This window comes from Lolium perenne, chromosome 2, assembly GCF_019359855.2.
Source record: "Lolium perenne isolate Kyuss_39 chromosome 2, Kyuss_2.0, whole genome shotgun sequence".
NCBI classification, from domain to species: Eukaryota; Viridiplantae; Streptophyta; class Magnoliopsida; order Poales; family Poaceae; genus Lolium; species Lolium perenne.
Window position 1 is genome coordinate 124590868 of NC_067245.2, and position 21728 is coordinate 124612595.

The following is a 21728-nucleotide window of genomic DNA, read 5'->3' on the forward strand; positions in this document are numbered from 1 at the left end:
AGTGAAATATCTAAAATGCCCTGTGTTGAAGATGTTGAATATATGCAGATTTGAAATGAATTTTCTATTTATAACACTTATATTACATAATTATCATGTTTAATAACCAAAATATTTTTATTTATATTCTTTTTTGCTAAAATAATTTTAAACACGTTTTGTATCGGAATATTTTGGAGTGTTTGTTTAGAATTTAATATAACTTTTGCCTTCTAAGTCAAAGTTTTTACGACTTCTGTAAAAAGTATAAACAATATTACAAGACATTAACAAATCCGTAATCGTTAACTGCTCCGATCAACTTAAGTTTAGAAACTAATCGGTCGATTGGTTAATCGGCGGGGTTTCTTTAAAATGGCAGGCTCTGAGCTCTACAATATGCTATATTGAAAAGTAAAATTTGCGAAATACCACACAAAAGAATTTTTGATAGAAGTATTGCCTTGATTACTTGAAGTAAAGGATGACATCCAAATTATAAATATTAGATAACCAGATCCACCATATGAACACCGTTTTCTGTACCAACCGACGGAGAGGAAGCTGGACGCCGAGCTCGGGGAGGACGATGCCGACGCTGGCTTGAGGACGGGGGCGGCGCGAGCTTGTGGAGGACGACGCCGGCACTGGCTTGAGGACGACGGGGACGGCAGCGCCTCGACCTACTGTCGCCGGCAGCGGACGGCAACAGCGCGAGGCCGGACGGAGGCGGCGGCGTCGGGGGCAGCGACGGCCGGGGGCGGCGGCGGTCGGAAACAGCGGCGGCGGCCGGACGAGAGGCGGCGGACGAGGCGGCGGCGGGGAACCCTAACCCAATCGCTGCTCTGTCCAGGGAACGGGAGGAGAAGGGAAAAACGCCCTGGGGCTGTCGGGCTGGCCAAATTTGCAAAGGCTCCGGCCTGTTTATACGGAAGGGTAGTTCTTCCGTAATTTCGGTGAAGAAGTACGGGTATTTTCGACCAACGGCGCTCGGGAAGCAGGGGAAGCTCGGGAAGCACCTCTCGTCCAGCTTCGGGGACTCACGTTCATTTGCTCACAGCGCTTTATACAAGCGATTGTCAAATTATTGCTGTTTGTTTCAACTACCTGATTTTGCACCCCAAAAGCTCTAAAAGCTGAAGTGGAAGCTCAAACAAACGGGGCCTATATCCAGACGGCTGATAAAAGCCCAACGGGTAAAGAGAAAAAAATCCATTCCCCTCAACTCCTCCCCTCGCGCCGCCACTCTCCGTCACCGTATCCTCTTGCTCTCCTCCCCCTCTCCCTCCTGCCATCGGACTGCAACCCTATCATGTGAACATCTCATCGATCCTCATGCCCGCAGATCGATTTTTTTTCTTTTTGTAATAACCTGCGCTAAACTTTTATGTTGTTTTTTCATCGTTTGTTGTTGCCAAGTAAGGGACGGGAGTGGTACCGGCAATGGCGGCGACGGCGGCTGGTCGATGCGACCAATGGACTCGGAGCAGCTTCGGGAGTGCGGGCACCGGATGGTGGATTTCATCGCCGACTACTACAAATCTATCGAAACATTTCCCGTCCTCAGCCAAGTTCAGGCACGATCTCTCTTGACTCTTCTGCAAATCCTGCACTTACGTACTGTAAATGGACTTTGCCGACTGACCCATCCACTAGCCTTCGGTGCTGTAGAGAGGTGGCATACTTAGCTGCCACTCAGTCTCAGGAATAGCGTTGCCATCTGTTCCCTGATAAGTGCAAGCATACGCAGGCAGGCTTAGGGCGCCGGCAAGAGCCATAATTGAACGGGGCTTGAATAGAGGTATAGTTACGAAGATTTATCAAAGTGTCTATGGAGGTCTAAAGTTGCCATACATCCTGGCTGCCTGGAAAATGAAAAATTGGAGTGGAGGACTGACTACAGAGGTTCACAAAGACAATAAGTAATGGAGACTGGGGGTCAGAGTTCTCTGCGTTGAACGACTATAGCGAAATAGAAAATTGGAACTGTCGTAAAAGTGGCTAAGTAGGTAAAGTAGATGGTATGAATGAACAACAGAGGAAAAAGGTGTAGGTGATGGAGGATAAATGTGGAACTATCTATTGTGGCACTGCAGAATGCATCCTAGGACTTAATTATAAGGCGGTACAGGTACAACTAAGGCCTTGTTCGGTAGAGGCGTTTTTTTTTAGTTTTGGGGTGGCTTATCCCGGCCCAATTCGAATCCCCTAGAAACCACGACCGGCCCGTTCGGTAAGCCGGTTTCGGTTGGTTTCAGCCCGTTTGACCCGTCATATACACGCCAGGTTGCTGAGGATTAGAAACGCTCGCCCCACCTCGCGTTTTGGAAAGGGATTGACGTGGGAGAGAATCGGACGGGATCGGGTGGCTGGAGTGTTTCCACCAAAAACACGGTGGGTAATCCTCTCCTGCCGAACAAGGCCTAAGGGGGACGCCTAAGTTTTAACAGCACACAAGCATCCTGAGTTTGCCACTCTGTAGTGTATACAAGGACTTGGAACTTCCTTTTCCTTTTTTTTTTCGATAAAGAGTATATATTAATATCGCGTAGATACCAATTACACCCAGCCTCGGCAACAACATCATGCCCTAATGGCATAAAGGATGCACAAAGCCAAAAAAGAAAGAAGAATTAAAAAAAAGTCCCGCTACAGAGATCGAAAACTCGAAACAGCAACACTGGGAGCTTCTCCATAAGCGACGCCTCCAAGAAGGAAACAGTGCACAAACGCTGTCGTCGCCCGATCACAGATCTTAGGTTTTCACCTTGAAGAAAGTCCTCTCTCTCAAAACAATGCCTTCAACAAGAACATTGCCAGGCACAACCAGTTAAGGCCAGACCTTGGATTTTCACCCTGAAAGATAGAACTCTGAACTTCTCCTGTGCAGTCGCCCCCACATACAAGCCGTTGTTCGAAGTCACGAAACTCCAAGCCAATTCCACCTCACCACCAAGATCCAACCACCGTTGCTCTTCCACCGATCTCGGCTTTCATGCCCTTCTCCGCCAGCACCATGGAAAAAAACGAGCTCCATGATATTAACCGCCAACAGAGCTTCGAAGCGCTCCCTTTGAAACCAAACGGTCAGATAAAAAACATGGGTGCGCACGACCGAAAGCACCTAATCCAGCAATCTTCAGGCATTGATCGCACAATGTATTTCGCCGGCAGGACCTTCTGGAACATGACAATCCAGCCAACCCGGCGGGAAGAAGCATCCGACCGATCTTCACTTGGCGCGAGAGGAATTCTAGGACGACCGCCTTTATTAGGCAGAACGGCAGGTCCCCTCGCCGCGGCCCGCCGACCACCTCCGGCGCAGGAGATGGACACCACCGGTTCCGGCCGTCCTCAGCGATGCAGGGATAGCCCGGGGAAGCCTCCACACCGAGGACGGAGAAGGGGGAGCCCGCCGGACCCAAAGGGGCCAGTGCACCACCACCTGTTGTCGTCGCCAGCTAGAAGCCTCGCCCAGGTCGCCGCCAACCCGCATCGCCGTCTATGGACGGAGGGGTTGGACGCCGCCGCGCCCCCCGATCCGCGACAGAGGAGAGCCTCCCCCGCCGCCGCGCCACACAGGCTTTGCCCGGAGACGCCCTGGGTGGCGGTGAAGAGAGAGGAGGCCGGGGGGAGGGGACGCCGAGGGAGCGCGGGGGAGGCCGCCCGGCGTGGCGCGGCGCCGCCGCGCGGGAGCGGGAGGGAGGTTAGGGTTAGGGGAGCGGGATGGAGGTTTCATCAGAACTTCCTTTTCCTTCTCTCGTTATTTTAAGGGTCAAAAACTATGCATCCCTCGTGTTGTGAAGTGGTCATGTTCTCATTAAAGAACTAAGCAAACAGTCAAACTTACTGCTCTTTGTCTACAGAAGATGGATTGTGTTAAGTACTACCTTTGGCGCTCCACTAAGATTTGTGCACCGATGTCCATTTGATCGGGTGTTTTCATTGCAGCCAGGATATCTAAAGGAACTTCTTCCGGATTCAGCTCCAAACCAACCTGATACTTTGGATGCCCTTTTTGATGGTGATCTTCCTTCCAGAGCACTTTCAAGTGACATCAAAATTTAAGTTTATCAATTGCAATCCATGAGCTAGGCTGAAATGAACCTAAATTTTATTTTATTCAACAAATACTTTTGGTGCCCAGATATACGAGAGAAGATAGTACCGGGAGTAACTCACTGGCAAAGTCCAAATTATTTTGCTTACTATCCCTCAAATAGCAGCACTGCTGGATTCCTGGGGGAGATGCTTAGTGCTGCCTTTAACATCGTTGGCTTCAGTTGGATAACCTCTCCTGCTGCTACCGAGCTTGAGGTTATAGTCTTAGACTGGTTCGCAAAAATGCTTAAGCTTCCAAGCCAGTTTCTGTCATCTGGTAAGGCTGCAATCATATTTTTGGGTTTGATTCATAAACAGTCTCTTGATCACAACATATATTTTTTGCAATTTGGTTCTTTATATCGAGCACCTCATAATTCAGTGGCATCTCTAGATAATTATGATTGAGAGGGTTCTGATTAACAATCACTATGTGGAACTTCCCATACTTGGCTGTTCAATTATTTGTTTATTGTGCATTTCCATTCTTTATTTATTATGGTAATGTTTCTTGTTTCATTCTTCCTTGACATGTTGATTGTCTTGTCTAGTTTAACGTTAATACATAGAATCTTGAACTACTTGTTGAAGCTACTCCATTAAAAAATGTGGCCATTTCTTACTTTCCTGCAGGATCCAGTGCAAGACACTGACTATAATTTTCAATCATACTGTGCTATGAAAAAATCCAATAAAAATCCAGGGACATTAATTCCAAAGTCAATTATATACTTCTCCACACAGTATTAGTCATAATTTTGAACAGATGATGGTATGCAACTTAGGACAATCTACATTTTTTAATGGCTGTTATAGTTATCAAGCTGTACCATTAGCAATCGCATAACCATGTAGCCATGTTGTACAGAATTATCAAGATTGGCAGGATAGTGGTCCTATGTTGGATTGTTTTCATGTTCGTGGATCTTATCATCATGATAGGATCTTACCTCAAAATCAGGGCTCTAGAGATTGATGGTCTGCACCATGTTACTAGAGTTATTTTTTTTGCGGGTAATGTTACTAGAGTTATATGGTACCACATCATCATTCTCCTATGTGGATTGGGATCGAAATAGTTTGATAGGATCCTATGATACAGACTGTGATTTGGACTATCCTTGATCTGAGACATCTACTTTATAGATGCTGCTTTAGTAGAATGGTACATATAACTGCTATCTCTTGATATAGTAATCCTTAGCTGAAGACACGCTTCCGAATTTCTCTACTGCGTCCTTCTTTACAGCACTTGGTGGAGGAGTAATCCAGGGTACTGCCAGTGAAGCAGTTCTTGTTGTACTATTGGCTGCACGTGATAGAACTTTAAAAAAGCAGGGGAAAAAATCCCTTGAAAAATTAGTGGTTTATGCTTCTGATCAGACACATTCTGCTCTGCAGAAGGCATGCCAGGTATGCATATATAATCCAACTCAAGTCTCACTAGAATGATTTCTACTTATCTTTTGTTATGAATAAATTACCTGTCTTTGTTTGTTCTTTGGATTTGATGTTATTTAAAGAATGGCAATAGAGAAGTTAGATAATGTGCATTATGTTCTTGTACATTCTTTTTCTGTTTTGACCTGAGCTAAAATTCTTCTATTTATAGATTGCAGGAATTTTCCCTGAGAATTTCAGAGTTGTGAAGGCTGACTGTAGTAATAATTATGCTGTTGCACCTGAAGCAGTTAGCGAAGCCATTTCTGTTGACTTGTCATCTGGGTTGATACCATTCTTCATCTGTGCAACAGTAAGCAATAAGCCGTGATTTCTCAGTATGCAAATTAGAGTTAATGAAAACATGTGTGAGTTTCAAATAATTTTTATCTCTACTACAATGCATGTTCTAAATCCATGCAAAATTTCTGATTAAATTCAATCCCATTTGCAAGATAAAAAATGCGCAGTACTAGTATCATGGTACACTCACTACGAAGTTTCATTTTTCGTGTCTTGTAATAAGATTGAATTTGATCCTTGCATTTTGCATTGGATATAGAACATCCCCTTCCCTATTACTACTGATTACTTATGAAGTTTCTGAAGCTTCTATAACAAATTATCCCTGAATTTTCAACTAGGCCATATTCACCATATATGACATTGTAGTAGACAAGGTATTTGGCTCCCGACTAAAAAAATCTCGAAGATGCTCGGGATTCCCACCGAGAATTCCTGACTGGTTTTCGAGTGAATTCAAAAAACTAAAATTTGAATTTAAAATTTCTCAGCAAGGGTTATTTACGCTTCGAACTCCACATGAACACAACCTGGCTTCCACAGTAGCGGTCTTGCTCCTTCCAAAATGTATGCACATCCCAGGTACAGGTTCGAACATTGGCGTCAATGTTTTTTTGCATAATTATGAGAAATTTGACAGTATAGATAATAATCGTCAAAAAATAGTGCCGTGGGTTGGAGAACTCGAACCCTGCACCGCGTGTAGAGCTCAGCCCTCTGCTACCACCACGCTATGTATTCAGATTGTATACTTTGGAAGACTACATAGAGAGCCTGATTGGTTGCCCACAGAGCGTTTTCCCCTATCCAGTGGGCCAAAAAAGTCCGTATAGAAGCCCAGCTCGCACTGAAATCTTACATGGCATTTAAAGCAGACCAAAAGTAGGCCCGAGAGGAAAGACCGATTTGGACGTTTTTTCGGGGACATGTCCGGGCGAGCACCGCGTCGCTACTGTTTCGCACGCGGTGGGAAGCGCGGGAGACGAGGCGAAACCCATTACTCCCGCACCCCACTCTCCTCAGCGCCCAACCGGCACACCCACCTTCCTCGGAAAGTCCATGGCCGCCGCTCCTCCTCCTCAGCCTCCGCCCCATGGCCTCCCCTCAAAGCGGAAGATGTCGCGCCTAGGAGGTGTGGGCGGCGCGGCAACTGGACCTGCTCGTGGCCAACGGAGTCAGCAACCTCACGGCTGCTCTGAAGCGGCCGTCTCCGCTCTGTTCGAGGCCGCCCGCGACGAGGGCGGCGATCATGGCGGCCGCGTCGGAGATCACGGATCTGACCGGCAGATCATCATCGATGGTGACGCCTGGTCCGCAGAGCATTGCTCCTGCCTACGCAGGTCCTAGCCTCGCCGATTTGGCAGGGTTTTTTTTTTGACCCCTCCGGCGGCTGCCTTGACCAGGCCGTCCTCTTCTTTCCGGGCTCCGGTGGGTCGGTCCCGCTCTAGGAGCGTTCCTTTGCCATCGAGGACGCCCGATTTCTCCAAGGTAGGCGCAGAATCTCGCAGATTTAGGTAGCGGTTAGGGTTTGGTCGATTTTGGTACCATCCAATGAATGTGCTATGTACGTCGAACGGCCGGGCGGCGTTAGGGCTAAAATGCATGCGGTAGTAGGGTTTCTTCTCGAGGTGCTGCATGCGCAATGTAGATTTCCCAATTTGGGAAGTAATTTTGTGTTTGTATCCCCAACCCTCAGGTTGGCATGGCATTGTGTGAGATGTGTGAGAAATAAACCAACGAAAATTGCCCCAACTCTCCTAGTGTCATCATCTTCTTCATGAAAGTGAGGCTAGAGATACTAACAAATATTGGATAAAATCCCTATAGTGTTGTCTCTGTGGAGAGGCTGCTGCACATAGTCCCGTGGAGGACTGGCTGCAGCATACACGTTCCTTGTGAAGGACAGGACTGCTGTTAGGATAGGAAAGCATCTTTGACTGCATTTAGGGGCATCAAGGACTAGTAGTTAGCAGCACCCTTGATTGCTCTTAGGGGCATCAAGGACTGGCAGTTAGACTAGCATCTTAGCATATTCGTGGCTGGCTAGCAGCTATATATTTGTATCCCCAACCCTCAGGTTGGCATGGCATTGTGTGAGATGTGTGAGAAATAAACCAACGAAAATTGCCCCAACTCTCCTAGTGTCAATCCTCTTTTTCATGAAAGTGAGGCTAGAGATACTAACAAGTGGTATCAAAGCAAGGTTATCTTGCAGCCTCCTGCTCCTCCCCTTCACAGGGAAGGGAGCAGCCCCAGCCAGTAGCAGCCTCAACTGCCTCTGGTTAATTCCCTCCATCTGGGTTGTCGAGCACCAGCTCGTCGGAAGCAGCGCTCAGCCCCCCAGCGGCGAGCCATGTCCGACGCCCACTCTCAGCACATGGCTACCTCCAGCACGCGGCGTCGGCAGGAGGCCGATCGCCGCGACAGAGGAGCGTGAACGAGTGGCTGCGCAATGCGGCGGCGACAAAGAAGAGTCGAGGGCGGCGGCGGCGGAGGCGCGGCGGCAGAGCGGAGGTAGAAGCAGCAACAGCCGTTGAGGCAGCACATGCGGCGGCGGCGGAGGTCGAGGTGTTGCGCGGCAGCGCCAACAACTCTGTTTCTGCTGATGGCAGCGCCGACGCAGCGGACCTCGGGATGGCGCTCCCAGAGGAGGCGCGCACGGCGGTGGCGGCTGGGATGACCAAGACCGCGGCCTCTACGGGGTCCGGACGGTGGTCAGGGATGTTTGTCCCGGTGTTGGATGGCCTACCCTCACCAAAACCAACTACGTCGAGTGGGCCGCGATCATGAAGATCAGGCTCCAGGTGCGGCACATGTGGGAGGCAGTCCAGGACGGCGTCGTCGACCATCATGAGGATCGACGGGCGCTAGACGCCCTCCTCGCCGCAGTCCCGACCGAGATGCAGTTCTCGCTCTCCCACAAGCAGACTGCCAAGGAGGCTTGGGACGCCATCATCGCGACACGCATCGGCAGCGACCGTGCTCGCAAGTCCACACTGCAGACACTTCGCAAGAAGTGGGAGAACCTGTCCTTCAAGCCAGGTGAGGATGTTGATGACTTTGCTCTCCGTCTTAACACTCTGCTGCAGAAGATGGTGCAGTTCGGCGATGATGCCTACGACGAGGAGAGAGCTGTCGAGAAGCTCTTTCACCGCGTCCCCGAGAAGTACAAGCAGATGGCTCGCTCGATCGAGGCCCTGCTGGACCTCTCTACCATGACGATAGAGGAGGCGATAGGTCGCCTCAAGGTCGTCGACACCGACGAGCCACAGTCTTCGTCGGGGCCCATCACCACCGGCGGGAAGCTGCTCCTCACTCGGGAGCAGTGGGATGCCGGCCACGGCGACAGGAAGAAGGGGGAGTCTTCTTCCTCGACAAGCGGCCGCAAGCGCGGCAAGCCACGCAAGGCGCGGAAGGATGGCCATGCCAAGGCACAAGGTGATGCCGGCGGAGGCGCTGCCGGCAAGCCCAAGCCGGCAAAGGACGACGTCTGCCACAACTGCGGCAAGCTTGGTCATTGGGCCAACGAGTGCCGACAGCCACGACGTGGCCAGGCCCATGTCGCACAGGCTGGGGAGGAGGAGCCAGCTCTGTTCATGGCGCATGCCAGCATCGAGCTGTCTCCAGCGGCACCGACCGCAGCGGCTCTCCACCGTACCACTCTCCTCCACCTTGACGAGTCGAAAGCACACGCCCTTCTCGGCGATTGCTCCAGCAACGACAAGACTAGCGGGTGGTGCCTCGGCACTGGCGCTACCCACCACATGACCGGCCGACGGGAGTTCTTCGCCGAGCTCGACTCCGACGTGCGAGGCTCCGTCAAGTTTGGGATGCCTCCGCCGTGGAGATCAAGGGTGTCAGCTCCGTCATCTTCGCCGCCAAGACTGGAGAGCACCGGCTGCTCATCAGTGTCTACTACATCCCCGCGCTGAGGAACTCCCATCAGCCTGAGACAGCTAGATGAGAACGGCTCCCGCGTGCTGATCGAGAGCGGAGTTCTGCGCATCTGGGATCGCCACCGTCGCCTGCTTGCCAAGGTAACCAGAGGCACAAATCGCCTCTATGTTCTTGATGTGCAGGTGGCACAACCCCTCTGTCTCGCTGCTCGTCGGGAGGACGAGGCGTGGCAGTGGCACGAGCGCTTCGGGCACCTTCACTTCGAGGCCATGAAGGGGCTGAGTACCACGGAGATGGTGCGAGGCATGCCGTGCCTTGACCATGTGGAGCAGTTCTGCGACGTCTACGTTTTGACGAAGCAGAGACGACTCCCCTTTCCCCAGCAGGTGAGCTTCAGAGCCAAGGAGAAGCTCGAGCTCGTGCATGGGGACTTGTGTGGCCCGGTGACACCGGCCACACTAGGAGGACGACGCTACTTCCTGCTGCTCGTCGATGACCTCTCCCGGTACATGTGGGTGGTGCTCCTCGGCAGCAAGGGAGAGGCAGCGGACGCCATCAGGCGCTCGCAGGTTGCTACGGAGGCGGAGTGCGGCCGCAAGCTGCACGTGCTGCGTACCGGCAACGACGGCGAATTCACAGCGACTGAATTCGCGTCGTACTGCGCTGATGAAGGCATCCAGCGCCACTACTCCGTGCCTTACAACCCGCAGCAGAATGACGTCGTCGAGCGGCGCAACTAGACGGTTGTGGGGATGGCTCGGGCCCTCCTCAAGCAGAGAGAGATACCGGCTGTCTTCTGGGGAGAGGCGGTGCTGATAGCCGTCTACATCCTCAACCGCTCGCCTACTAAGGCGTTCGACGGCAGGACGCCGTACGAGGCCTGGCATGGGCGAAAGCTGGCAGTCTCCCACCTGCGGGTCTTCGGCTGCCTCGCTTTCGCCAAGGAGCTAAGCTACATCGGCAAGCTCGACGACAGGAGCACTCCGGGAGTTTTCATTGGCTACTCGGAGAGCTCGAAGGCCTACCACATCCTCGACCCCAAGACACAGCGTGTGCGCACGTCGCGAGACGTCGTGTTCAACGAAGGGTGAGGATGGGCATGGGGCAAGGCGGTGGAGGACAGCTCGACTCCGACGTATGATGACTTCTGTCGAGTACGTCCACTTCGAGGCAGCCGGGGGAGTAGGCAGCTCTTCTTCAACAAGCTCGCCTACCGCAGTCCCCAAGTCTCCATTGACCCCGTGGTTGCTACACCACCACAGCCAGCGTCACCACGTACTCCAACACCGGCAGTCACTCCTCCGGGCACGTCTACACCAGCTCATGTTGAGCACAACCCAGTGGAGTTCGATTCCCCGCTCTCTCACGACGGGGAGCGCATCGACGTGTATCATGGCGGCGAGCTGCTGCGGTACCGTACGGTGGAGAACCTTATCGGCGACCAGCCAATGCCGGGACAGGTGCCACGCGACCTGGAGGCGCAGCTGCAACTTGCGCGTGATGACTGCGAGCCTCAGTCCTTTGCAAAGGCTGAGAGAGACGCAGCATGGCGTGCCGCCATGCAGTTGGAGATGGATGCGGTCAAGAAGAACCGCACCTGGGAGCTTGCTGACCTCCCTCGTGGTCACCGCGCGATCACTCTCAAATGGGTGTTCAAGCTGAAGAGAGATGAAGCCGACGCCATCTTCAATCACAAGGCTTGGTTGGTGGCACGAGGCTTCTTGCATCAGGAGGGGGTCGACTTCGATGACGCCTTCGCTCCCGTGGCACAGATGGAGTCCGTGCGACTCCTCCTTGCGCTCGCTGCCCAGGAGGGCTAGCGCGTCCATCACATGGATGTCAAGTCTGCCTTCCTCAACGGCGTCTTGAAGGTGGAGGTCTACGTGCAGCAGCCGCCGGGATTTGCAATTCGCGGACAGGAGGGCAAGGTACTCCACCTGCGCAAGGCTCTCTATGGCCTGCGGCAGGCACCACGGGCGTGGAATTCTAAGCTGGATTCCACGCTGAAGGCAATGGGCTTCAAGCAAAGCCCGCACGAGGCGGCCGTCTACCGACGGGGTAGTGGAGGAAACACCCTGTTGGTAGGCGTCTATGTCGACGACTTGGTGATCACCGGCATCAAGGATGCAGAGGTGGCGGCGTTCAAGGAAGAGACGAAGGCCACCTTCCAGATGAGTGATCTGGGGCTCCTCTCCTTCTATCTAGGTATCGAGGTGCACCAGGACCACTCCGGGATCACATTTCGGCAGACCGCCTACGCCAAGCACATCGTTGAGCTAGCTGGGCTCACCGAGTGCAACCTAGCCCTCACTCCGATGGAGGAGAGGCTGAAATTGAGCCGCGATAGCACGACGGAGGAAGTGGACTCCACACAATACCGGCATCTTGTGTCGAGCCTTCGCTACCTCGCCCACACACGGCCGGACTTGGCCTTCTCCGTCGGCTACGTTAGTCGGTTCATGGAGCGACCGACGACGGAGCACCTGCAGGCTGTGAAGAGGATCATCCGCTACATTGCGGGGACTCTCGACCATGGCCTCCACTACCCTAGGTGTCCTGGGGCGGCAGACTTCGTCGGGTATAGCGACAACGACCATGCCGGCGACATTGACACCAACAAGAGCACGAGCGGGATTCTATTCTTCCTCGACAAGTGCCTTGTGAGCTGGCAGTCGGTCAAGCAGCAGGTGGTGGCCCTGTCCAGCTGCGAGGCCGAGTACATCGCGGCCTCCATCGCCTGCACTCAGGCTCTGGCTCGCTCGGCTGCTTGGTGATCTCCTCGGTCGAGACACTAGAGCTGGTGGATAGCAAGTCCGCTCTGACCCTGGCGAAGAACCCCGTTTTCCATGAACGGAGCAAGCACATTCGGTTGAGACATCACTTCATCCGAGGCTGCTTGGAGGATGGGAGCGTCAAGGCAAGCTACATCAACACCACAGATCAGCTCGCGGATCTGCTCACCAAGCCTCTTGGGAGGATCAAGTTCCTCGAGCTCTGTTCCCGGATCGGGATGGCTCAGCGCTCCCACAAGACGACGTACAAGACTTAGGGGAGAATATTGGATAAAGTCCATGTACTGTTGTCTCTGTGGAGAGGCTGCTGCACATAGTCCTGGGGAGGACTGGCTGCAGCATACACGTTCCTTGTGAAGGACTGCTGTTAGGATAGGAAAGCATCTTTGACTGCCTTTAGGGGCATCAAGGACTAGCCGTTAGCAGCACCCTTGACTGCTTTTAGGGGCATCAAGGACTGGCAGTTAGACTAGCATCTTAGCATATTCGTGGCTGGCTAGCAGCTATATATTTGTATCCCCAACCCTCAGGTTGGCATGTCATTGTGTGAGAAATAAACCAACGAAAATTGCCCCAACTCTCCTAGTGTCATCCTCTTCTTCATGAAAGTGAGGCTAGATATACTAACATTTTGTGCCGTTGTGAAACGATTGCATAGATGTTTCATAGATGTTGATCATGTGCATTTGTCCTATGTGCTTGTACATTTGTTTTATGAGCTTGTGCATTTGTCTTATGCTATCGCAATATTGAGCATGGCACTACCGTACTGATGATCATGTTGACCATGCTCTTGGGCATGGACAACATGAGGCAGTGCCATTGTGTTCATCATGCTCTTGCTCATGCTCAACATGCTGATGAACACAATGGCAGTGCCACTGTGTTGATCATGCTCTTAGGCACGGACAACATGTTGTGCCATTGTGTTCATCATTCTCTTGCTCATGCTCTGGATGGTGATCAACACAATGGCATAGTTGCATAGTGTTGATCATGTTCTTGCTCATGGTCCGGATGGAGATCAACACAATGGCATAGTTGCACCGGCATACATGTATATCATGGCACTTACAGGAGGTGTCTTATCTGCCTAGGTCGTGAAGTTAGAGTGCGACACGGTTGGCAGAGGATGGTTTCCTCCACCAGGCTACCAGGATAACTAGGTCCTCAACCGTTGGACAAGCGCTCTGAAGTCGGTGCTGCCAGGGAGGGTGGAGGCTGTGCTCATGCCACCTCCCACCATCGGCCGCCAGCCTAAGCTAGGGCACATCGCCAGGGCCGTGATGTCGCGGAGGCGACGTCCAGCTGAACATGGACGACCTCCACATGCTCGTCGTCCAGCCATGGTTCCAGGACGCGCTCCGCGAGTGGATCCAGATCCCACTGCCTCGCAGTGTGCCCTTGTTTGCCTGCCGGTTCTGTGATGAGAGCGACGAGTGGGTGCAAGTCACCTACCATGGTGGGTAGGTCGTCTTCGGCCGGAGTTGGGCGCAGGTGGTCTACAAGTACGACCTCCACTACGGCGATGTCGTGGAGTTCAAGCTGCAGACCTTCGCCTTGAAGATGGTCATCTACAAGGCGGACTGCTCCACCACCAGGCTCTACACCTGCCCCGATCACGGCTGGGCGGTGGCCCTTTTATATATGTCTGTTTATTCTATCTATCTCTAGTTGTAGTGGTGCTTCAGAACTTATGGGTACAAGACAATGACTAGTGTTTGGTCAAGGGGTTCTAGGGCTTATGTTGCCGAGGTTGTGCATTTAACTAATCATGTGTGTTAACCTCGGTGCTTGCTAATGGCTTCGTTACGACTAGGTAGGGGTAAGAGCACCCTTATAAAGAGGGAGGTAACATCATCCCTGCTTAGCACATAACCAAACAGCCACTTCTTCTCCATAGCTCACATTGTTGCCAACCAATCACTGGGCTGACACTGCACGACGAAACATTGTTGAAATCCAAGCGTAGTGCACAAACAGGCTCAGCCTTCGTTTCACCTCATACAACATCTAGTGGGCCAAAAGCAGATACGGGGAAATTTTCATGCGAGCAACCAATCAGGCCCAAAATTTACCTGTTTTTTGCTGTTTAAATTCAAAAAATTCAAAATTTCTCGATTGTTTTTTACTGGTAAGAGCATTTACTGGGGGTGCTTGGGAAACTCGGTTACCGGTCGGTAACCAGATTTCCCGACCGGTAACCAAAACCCTGCTAGTGGAATATAGATATGTTAATAATGGAAACACAGAATCAGGTTTGCAGTTATTTTGACCCAATGGATGTTTCCTTATACCCACTTAAAAATCTAAGCTGAGAAACAAATTTTTAACTCTTCATTCCAAGTTGGATACTCTTAAGATCCCTGTTTGTTTATTAGAAATTTCCACTAGCTCTTCAGCTAGTGGTGGCCCTACTGGTTTGGTAGGATGCCTGGAACTTGAAGTCAAATTTTAGTTTTGCTCAATGAGGACAGCGGTGCTGTTGGAAATGGTGCCGGAATTCATTTCTTCTCTACTGACGAGCTGACTAACCCGCTCTCAGGGGTATCTTGGTGCTAACGTGCTTCCCAGCTATGTGTCCCAACAAGTGTAGGTCCAACCTGGGTTGACTGGTACGACGGTTCTGATACTGCCGGTGTAGTTGGATTGTGTTGGGGTAGCAGATGCCAATAAATCCAGGAGTGCTATTTGTGTTTTGCACGTGGTCATGTGATATGTATCTACCACCTCATCATCAGTGGCCATCACTTGTAGACAGTGACTGCCTGTACAACCTCCATCCGGAAATAAGTGACTAAACTTTGTCTAGATATGGATGTATCTACACACTAAAATGCGTCTAGAACATCTTGAGTCACTTATTTCCGCACAGAAGAAGTAATATGGAAGGTTTGTCACAGCACTGGCTAAGTTGAAATGCATAATCGCTGTTAGGGGGATAAGCCTTGTCGATGACAATCCTCTCGCTTAGTGTTTCTCACCCGTTTAAACAGCTTTGGCCTACATGACGTGGCCGATGCTGAGCTATTCTCAGGTGCCCAAGCACTAGGAGTAGCCCTTCAAGAGGACCATGGGGGTAATGACGGTCTGCCATGTGTCCAAGGGAACGGGTCTCGTCCATGTCGCCAACTGAGCTTTATGAGGTGTCTGTAGACCATTGGTGAAGATATCCCAGTCTTCCTTGTCTGGACATGATTCTCAACGTGCCAGCATAGTGAGAAACTTCTCCTGATATTCTCTACAAGTACTTGCGATTGTTGTGTGAGGAAGGACCGAAGATTTGACAAGGAGCCTGACAAAGTCATCCTGTGTCAGCTAGCCATTCTTGTCTGCCAGATAGTGGTACCAATGGCTAGCTTGTTTGGTCATGTGGTACATGTCCATTCAAGTCTTGACTTGTCGTGCTCCACCGCGTTCTAGCCTGATTTATTATCCACACCTGTTCAACCATGGCAGCAAGTCCCACGTCTCATCATAAAAGGGAAAATCGATCTTGAGATGGCTTGCCCTGTCTCTGCCCTCCTGCTATGACACGGCGACCGGCTTCTTCCTGGGTGCGTTGATGTCAATGAGGGCAGAAATGTCCTTAAGTGTGGTGCTGAGACAGGCCCGTATTTTCGTCCGGTCTGTGCCTCTAGGATATTTCCACAAACCACCATCTCTCGGTGGAGGAGGGCAAGATTATTGGCCTGCTGCAGATGATCGAGATCATGCTCTTGACTTGCGAGAATGCGGGTCTTCACCAAAGCTGAAGCCTCCATAGAGTTGCCTTAATCCACCACCATATTAGGCCACTACCCATTTGATGATCCTAATCAGCTGCTCATCTCTGTCGTGGTTCTTTTCGGGTTGAATAGCGGTAGAACCATATTAATTTTCATGCACCGACCAGTAGAACCAAAGGCCCAAACTGATAGAGAAGTATGCGCAATCCACATATACTTAACAATACCATGATGAATGTTACAAAAAGCAGTTAATGGAATGGCATTCACTTATGTGTAATAGTTGTGCTTAGCTTTTCATCTGCTCATTAGTACACTTATATTTTTGCTCCATCTTTACTTTCTAAAGAAAGTTCTTATTTGTTGCAGGTAGGCACAACATCTTCATCGGCCGTGGACCCCTTGCATAAAATAGGAACGATAGCACAGGTGTGTAGGCCCGCTGGTTGTGATAATTAGGACATTATCAAGATATAATGAAAGTAATCAATCTGTCTATGTCTCTGATATTGCTTCTATCTTCTCTAAAAGTATTTGCAAAAAATGGTCGAACTTCTGCCCGTTTATTGTGATAATTAGAAAATTATCAAGATTAGTGTAATAAAGTAATCAATCTGTCTATATATTCAATATTTTCTGTTTCGATCTTTTCTAAAAGTATTAGCAAAAAAATTGTTGAACTTCTGCCAGCTAGGCATAGAACACTGTTGTGTTGCTGCTAGTTAAATACCTAGGTATTATGTCCACTTTTGAGGAATAAGTCTGCACCTTGATGGGTAACTGGTCGGTTAACAGCGGTTCCCAGAAATTTTAGATGGGACCTAGAACAATCCCTTTTATAAAACTGAATTTAGTTTTTTTTTTCCGTATTAGTCCTCAGTAATCCAAATTATAGCTGAGCAAAAATAGGTTTTGATCAGTTCCAGTGGGAACCAATTCCTATGTGTGGGATCTTTTATGGAGCATGCTTTTGGAATGTTGGTTCTACATTCCCATTCCATCTTATTTTGTATATGACTTGTGCAAATTATACATATAGATTTTTGAATATACTGGTGAATGTATGTTGATAGATTGTGTCTGTTTATTATGTTTGTTAGGCCCACGACATGTGGTTCCACATTGATGCTGCATATGCTGGAAGTGCATGTATATGCCCAGAGTACAGACATCACCTTGATGGGGTAGAAGAAGCTGATTCATTCAATATGAATGCACACAAATGGTTTCTCACAAACTTTGATTGTTCCTTGTTATGGGTTAAGGTAAGCCATGTGATGATGCTCCAATTGGAATACCGTGGTTTACACATACGAAATCTGGCTTTCCATATTTTTTCCTACGCATCTTACATTGATATTATGTCAATATACCAAATGCGCAAACTGACATCACGAGTAAAAAACAGGACAAGAGTTATCTCATAGAAGCATTATCCACAAATCCAGAGTTTCTTAAGAATAAGGTTAAGATATATCCTCCCCTTCTCTATTTTTCTCTTGGAGATTTATCATCATTGTTCATGGTAGTAGATTAATCTACCTTTTGAAAAGGTCGAGTTTTCTCTTGATTGTGAATGCATGTTATTTTATCTGACTTCCCATTTTTTTAAATTCCCGTGACCAGAAATCCTTATGGCTACTGGGAGCTTTTTTTTTCCTAGTGGAAATATGCTAGTTTTGAGTTCTTTTGTACTCTATCTACAATTTTCTCCCGGCAGGTTGCACCGTTGTGGGAACTATCTCCTGACTAATTGTTAATGAACTTCGCTGCAATTCTCAATAATAATTACCTCATTTGTTGCATCAATTTTTTTTACCTCATTTGTAGTAAGTAATGCATATATATTCCCTGCAGTTTTAATCAATTATTTGGACAAACTGAATCATAAATTTTCAAGAGAACAAAAGGATTGTATTGAAATAATATTAACAAGGTCTGCATGCCTGCAATATAATAAATAAAAAGATACATAAAAATTTGTTACTTCGTTTCTATATTTATAAAAAGCATGCTTTTATGAGTATTTCGTAAAATTATGTTTCAGCTGGTGATGCTACAACTGTTTTACATTTTCAGGCTTCCCAAGCAAATTCTGTTGTTGATTTCAAGGACTGGCAAATTCCACTTGGCCGTCGTTTTAGGTCAAATACTCTTGTCAATTTTCGTTATCGTTTATGAAATAATAAATATACCATTTATCTCGTACATACAGTTTACTAATTCAAAAATTGACAAGGAATGCAGCATCAGATTATATATTTTTCATGTAGAAGTAATCTTTTTCTAAGATGAAGTGCGCGTAATAAGCTATCTGTACTGCTAAATGAAATAACCAGTGGTAACAATGCTGTAGTCAGATGATTAAATAAAAGCAACAAAAGGTTGCTAGTATCCCATATGGTATTGGATGGCTGCACGGTGCGCCATCAGAAGACATCGGAACAGTTTCTGTTGGGTTGGTCTGCCCATATCTATATCTATACCTAATAATAAAGTACAAAGTGTTTCCATGGTGTCCGTCATGGTTCGTTGGTTTCGTCCGTCCGTCCATCGTGAGCAACCCACATTGGTACGTACAAAGTCCTATCCAACTACGAACTGCCTAGATAGCCAGGTTTTGCGGCAGCGGTTGATGATGAGAGTTTGCTCCGGACACGACTAGCCTAGCTAGGGATTTATATACCTGGCCAGGCCAACCGGGAGAACATATTCTTATTCTATCTAGCCGGGATGATGGAGAGAAGATGAATAAATTACATCTCCGCCGATGTCGTGCACAAACTGGCGGTGGCTGATGCCACCTGGGCCGGCCGTTGGCCGCTTCACCGCGCCGCCGATAGAGCAATGCCTGCGCCGCCGTTAGAGCAATGCTTGCGTCTGGCTGACCACCAGGTGTCTGCACCTCGAGTAGTACATCCCTGTTGAAGGAATTGATCCAGGATGCTTTCAGCCGTAAGTAGGCATCATCTTCTCTGCCTCTCGCCAAGCGCAGCCGCGATCAAGTCGGTCGTCTCAGCCCGTACCGGACTTCCTCGACCCCGTCATGACGCACGTAGGGACAGTACTAATGCGCTAATTGCCGCGGTCGATGATGCCAGGCCACTGCGCCGGTGTCGGCGGCCGCCGGCTTCCGCAGTGTCCCGCCGTTCGGGATCAGAAAATAAATTCTGCAAGTTTCCAATGTTCACTTGTTCGGGTGGAAAAAAAACATAGACTGTGTACTACCACGCGCTATCTCAAACGCGGCTTTGGACTCAGATTTGGTCGCTTGGCCGCTGCGCGTGAGATAGTACAATACGAGGGTCGTCGGAATTGAACTATAACTCTGATCATGCTGCCTTACTGCCCTGCTAGCTCCCGAACTCTCGATCGGTTGTAAGCTGCCCCTCATAGATATGCAGCAGGTATTCATGCAACGACCTCATCAAGTAAATGCTGAGATGGTTTGAATTAGAATACATGTTTTTTTTTCATAATTCTATTAAAAACATACTACACACCATACACTATGTAGTGAGTAGATACATGTGAGTCGAGACAAATCTAAAACACTAAGATTGTACTAGCAAAGGTGAATGAAAATAAGAGTTCTTATTATTTTTCATTTTTTTGCATCGATTTATGAACTTCGTTGTTGGTAATATTTCTCGATATTGAAAGTTACTTTCTATATATATGTTGTCTCTAGATATGAGTTTCAAAAGAAATAGAAACAACGAAAAATAATTTATTTCTTCACCCTGTGCGACCAAATTAGTTTTTGCTCCGGTGCAACATACGGGCAATTTTCCTAGTTTAATATAAAAGACCAAACTGTAGTTTTTTTTACTACATTTAGTTTACTTGCAATTGCAGGATCAATTTTGAGGCCATACACATTTTGGAAAAAACATGAACCCATATGGCTATTATAGAACAAGAATCTTACAATTTTAATGTTTCTTAGCACCATATATCAATGTGTTACCATCCAGTTTTCCAAGTACAGTCACTATGACAGTATATGCGGCAGTTCCTTGTATGACAATTGCACTGATTTCTCTTACCAAGTGGCGCTTTTCTTTTAGATCACTCAAGCTATGGATGGTCTTGAGGCTTTATGGCGTGGAAAGCCTGCAGGGCTATATCAGAAAGCACATACAGCTGGCTAAACATTTTGAACAACTTGTATTATCTGATTCAAGATTTGAGGTAATGGAAAAAAGAAACCAATTACTATATATTTATTTAATGATACTACGAAACTCTCGGAAAGAACATCGTGTTGTCTTCTTCTATTGGGAATCTTTATCTTACAGAGTTTTTATTTGCTTCACTAATTTAGGTAGTAACTCCAAGGAACTTTTCCCTTGTTTGTTTCCGCCTTGTGCCCCCAACTTCCGAGGATGACAAGGGCCGTAAACTTAACTACAGCCTAATGGATACCACTAATTCAAGTGGAAAGATCTTTATATCACATACGGTTGGTTATCACATCTCGATATCTATTCATGAACCATACATATCCACTGATTTTTCTTTGTGGTTCTTTCTTCAACAGGTTCTTTCTGGCAAATTTGTCTTGAGATTTGCAGTTGGAGCACCGCTGACCGAGGGGCAACATGTAGATGCCGCTTGGAAGCTTTTGCAAGATGAGGCCACCAAGCTCTTAGGAAGTGCCTAGATTATAGATGCAAGTTGCTCATTAATGAAGCTCCACCATTCATACCTATTATCCTGATAAGCTTGATAAGCTTGTTACAGCTGCTCATTCAACTATTTTTTTTAAAGAAGGCCCTGATAATAATGGCGGTTTGTGGTCCGAAACTGAGCAAAATACATAATGTGACTTCGCGAGAAGTAATTGTGACTACTGTCCAGCTAAGGTCAAACCAATAATTAGCCACGATATATAAAATGACAAAAGAAAAAAAACAGTTTTCATTTAAAAATTTGTTATTGGAACTAAATGGTAGAGGACCATTTTGTTTATATTTTATTGTTAGAACTAAATGCTACTGCCTGCCATGTAGGTTGTTCTGAATCCATTTTCTGAATCCCTGCGCCAGGTGTATACAATTGCTTCTGTATATTAATGGCTTATATTCTTGACGCATCTCCAGCGTGTAGAGAGTGTTTGGTGCGATTTTGCACTTCGACGGTAGAATGCGAGACGTTGTATGCTCTTGTGCAAAATGGCAAAAGTTGAAGTACATGCGCTGCCACAATTAAAACGCGACGTACATGGGTACTCCCACACCCACGGAGTAGAAGAAACAGTTTAGGAAGCTACCTCTCCCACACCCACGGACTATGTCGATGTAGAGCAGAACAACAAAACAAGACATGATTAGAGAATGCTAGCAAGTAGGAGTACTACGTAGTAGTAACCAAAAGCCACGGAAAAGGAGGACTGCGGAAGGAGTAAAATGATGCATGCTAGCTGGCTGTGAAAGAGTTGAATCGCTCAACTCCCGGACTAGCTAGCTCTCTCTGTAGTTGTTTC

At 48.4% G+C, this 21728-nt stretch overlaps 1 protein-coding gene across 1 annotated transcript; it reads left to right on the forward strand.

Moving 5' to 3' along the window:
• The first annotated feature begins 1135 nt into the window (after positions 1-1135).
• LOC127333506 (tryptophan decarboxylase 2) lies at positions 1136-21095 on the forward strand. The gene is made up of 13 exons (XM_051359880.2): positions 1136-1293; positions 1403-1556; positions 3931-4003; positions 4127-4357; positions 5330-5493; positions 5693-5833; positions 16610-16669; positions 17341-17505; positions 17649-17705; positions 18320-18384; positions 20311-20434; positions 20568-20705; positions 20784-21095. Coding segments are annotated over exons 1-13 (1497 nt in total). The 5' UTR covers positions 1136-1291; the 3' UTR covers positions 20907-21095.
• The last annotated feature ends 633 nt before the right edge of the window (positions 21096-21728 follow it).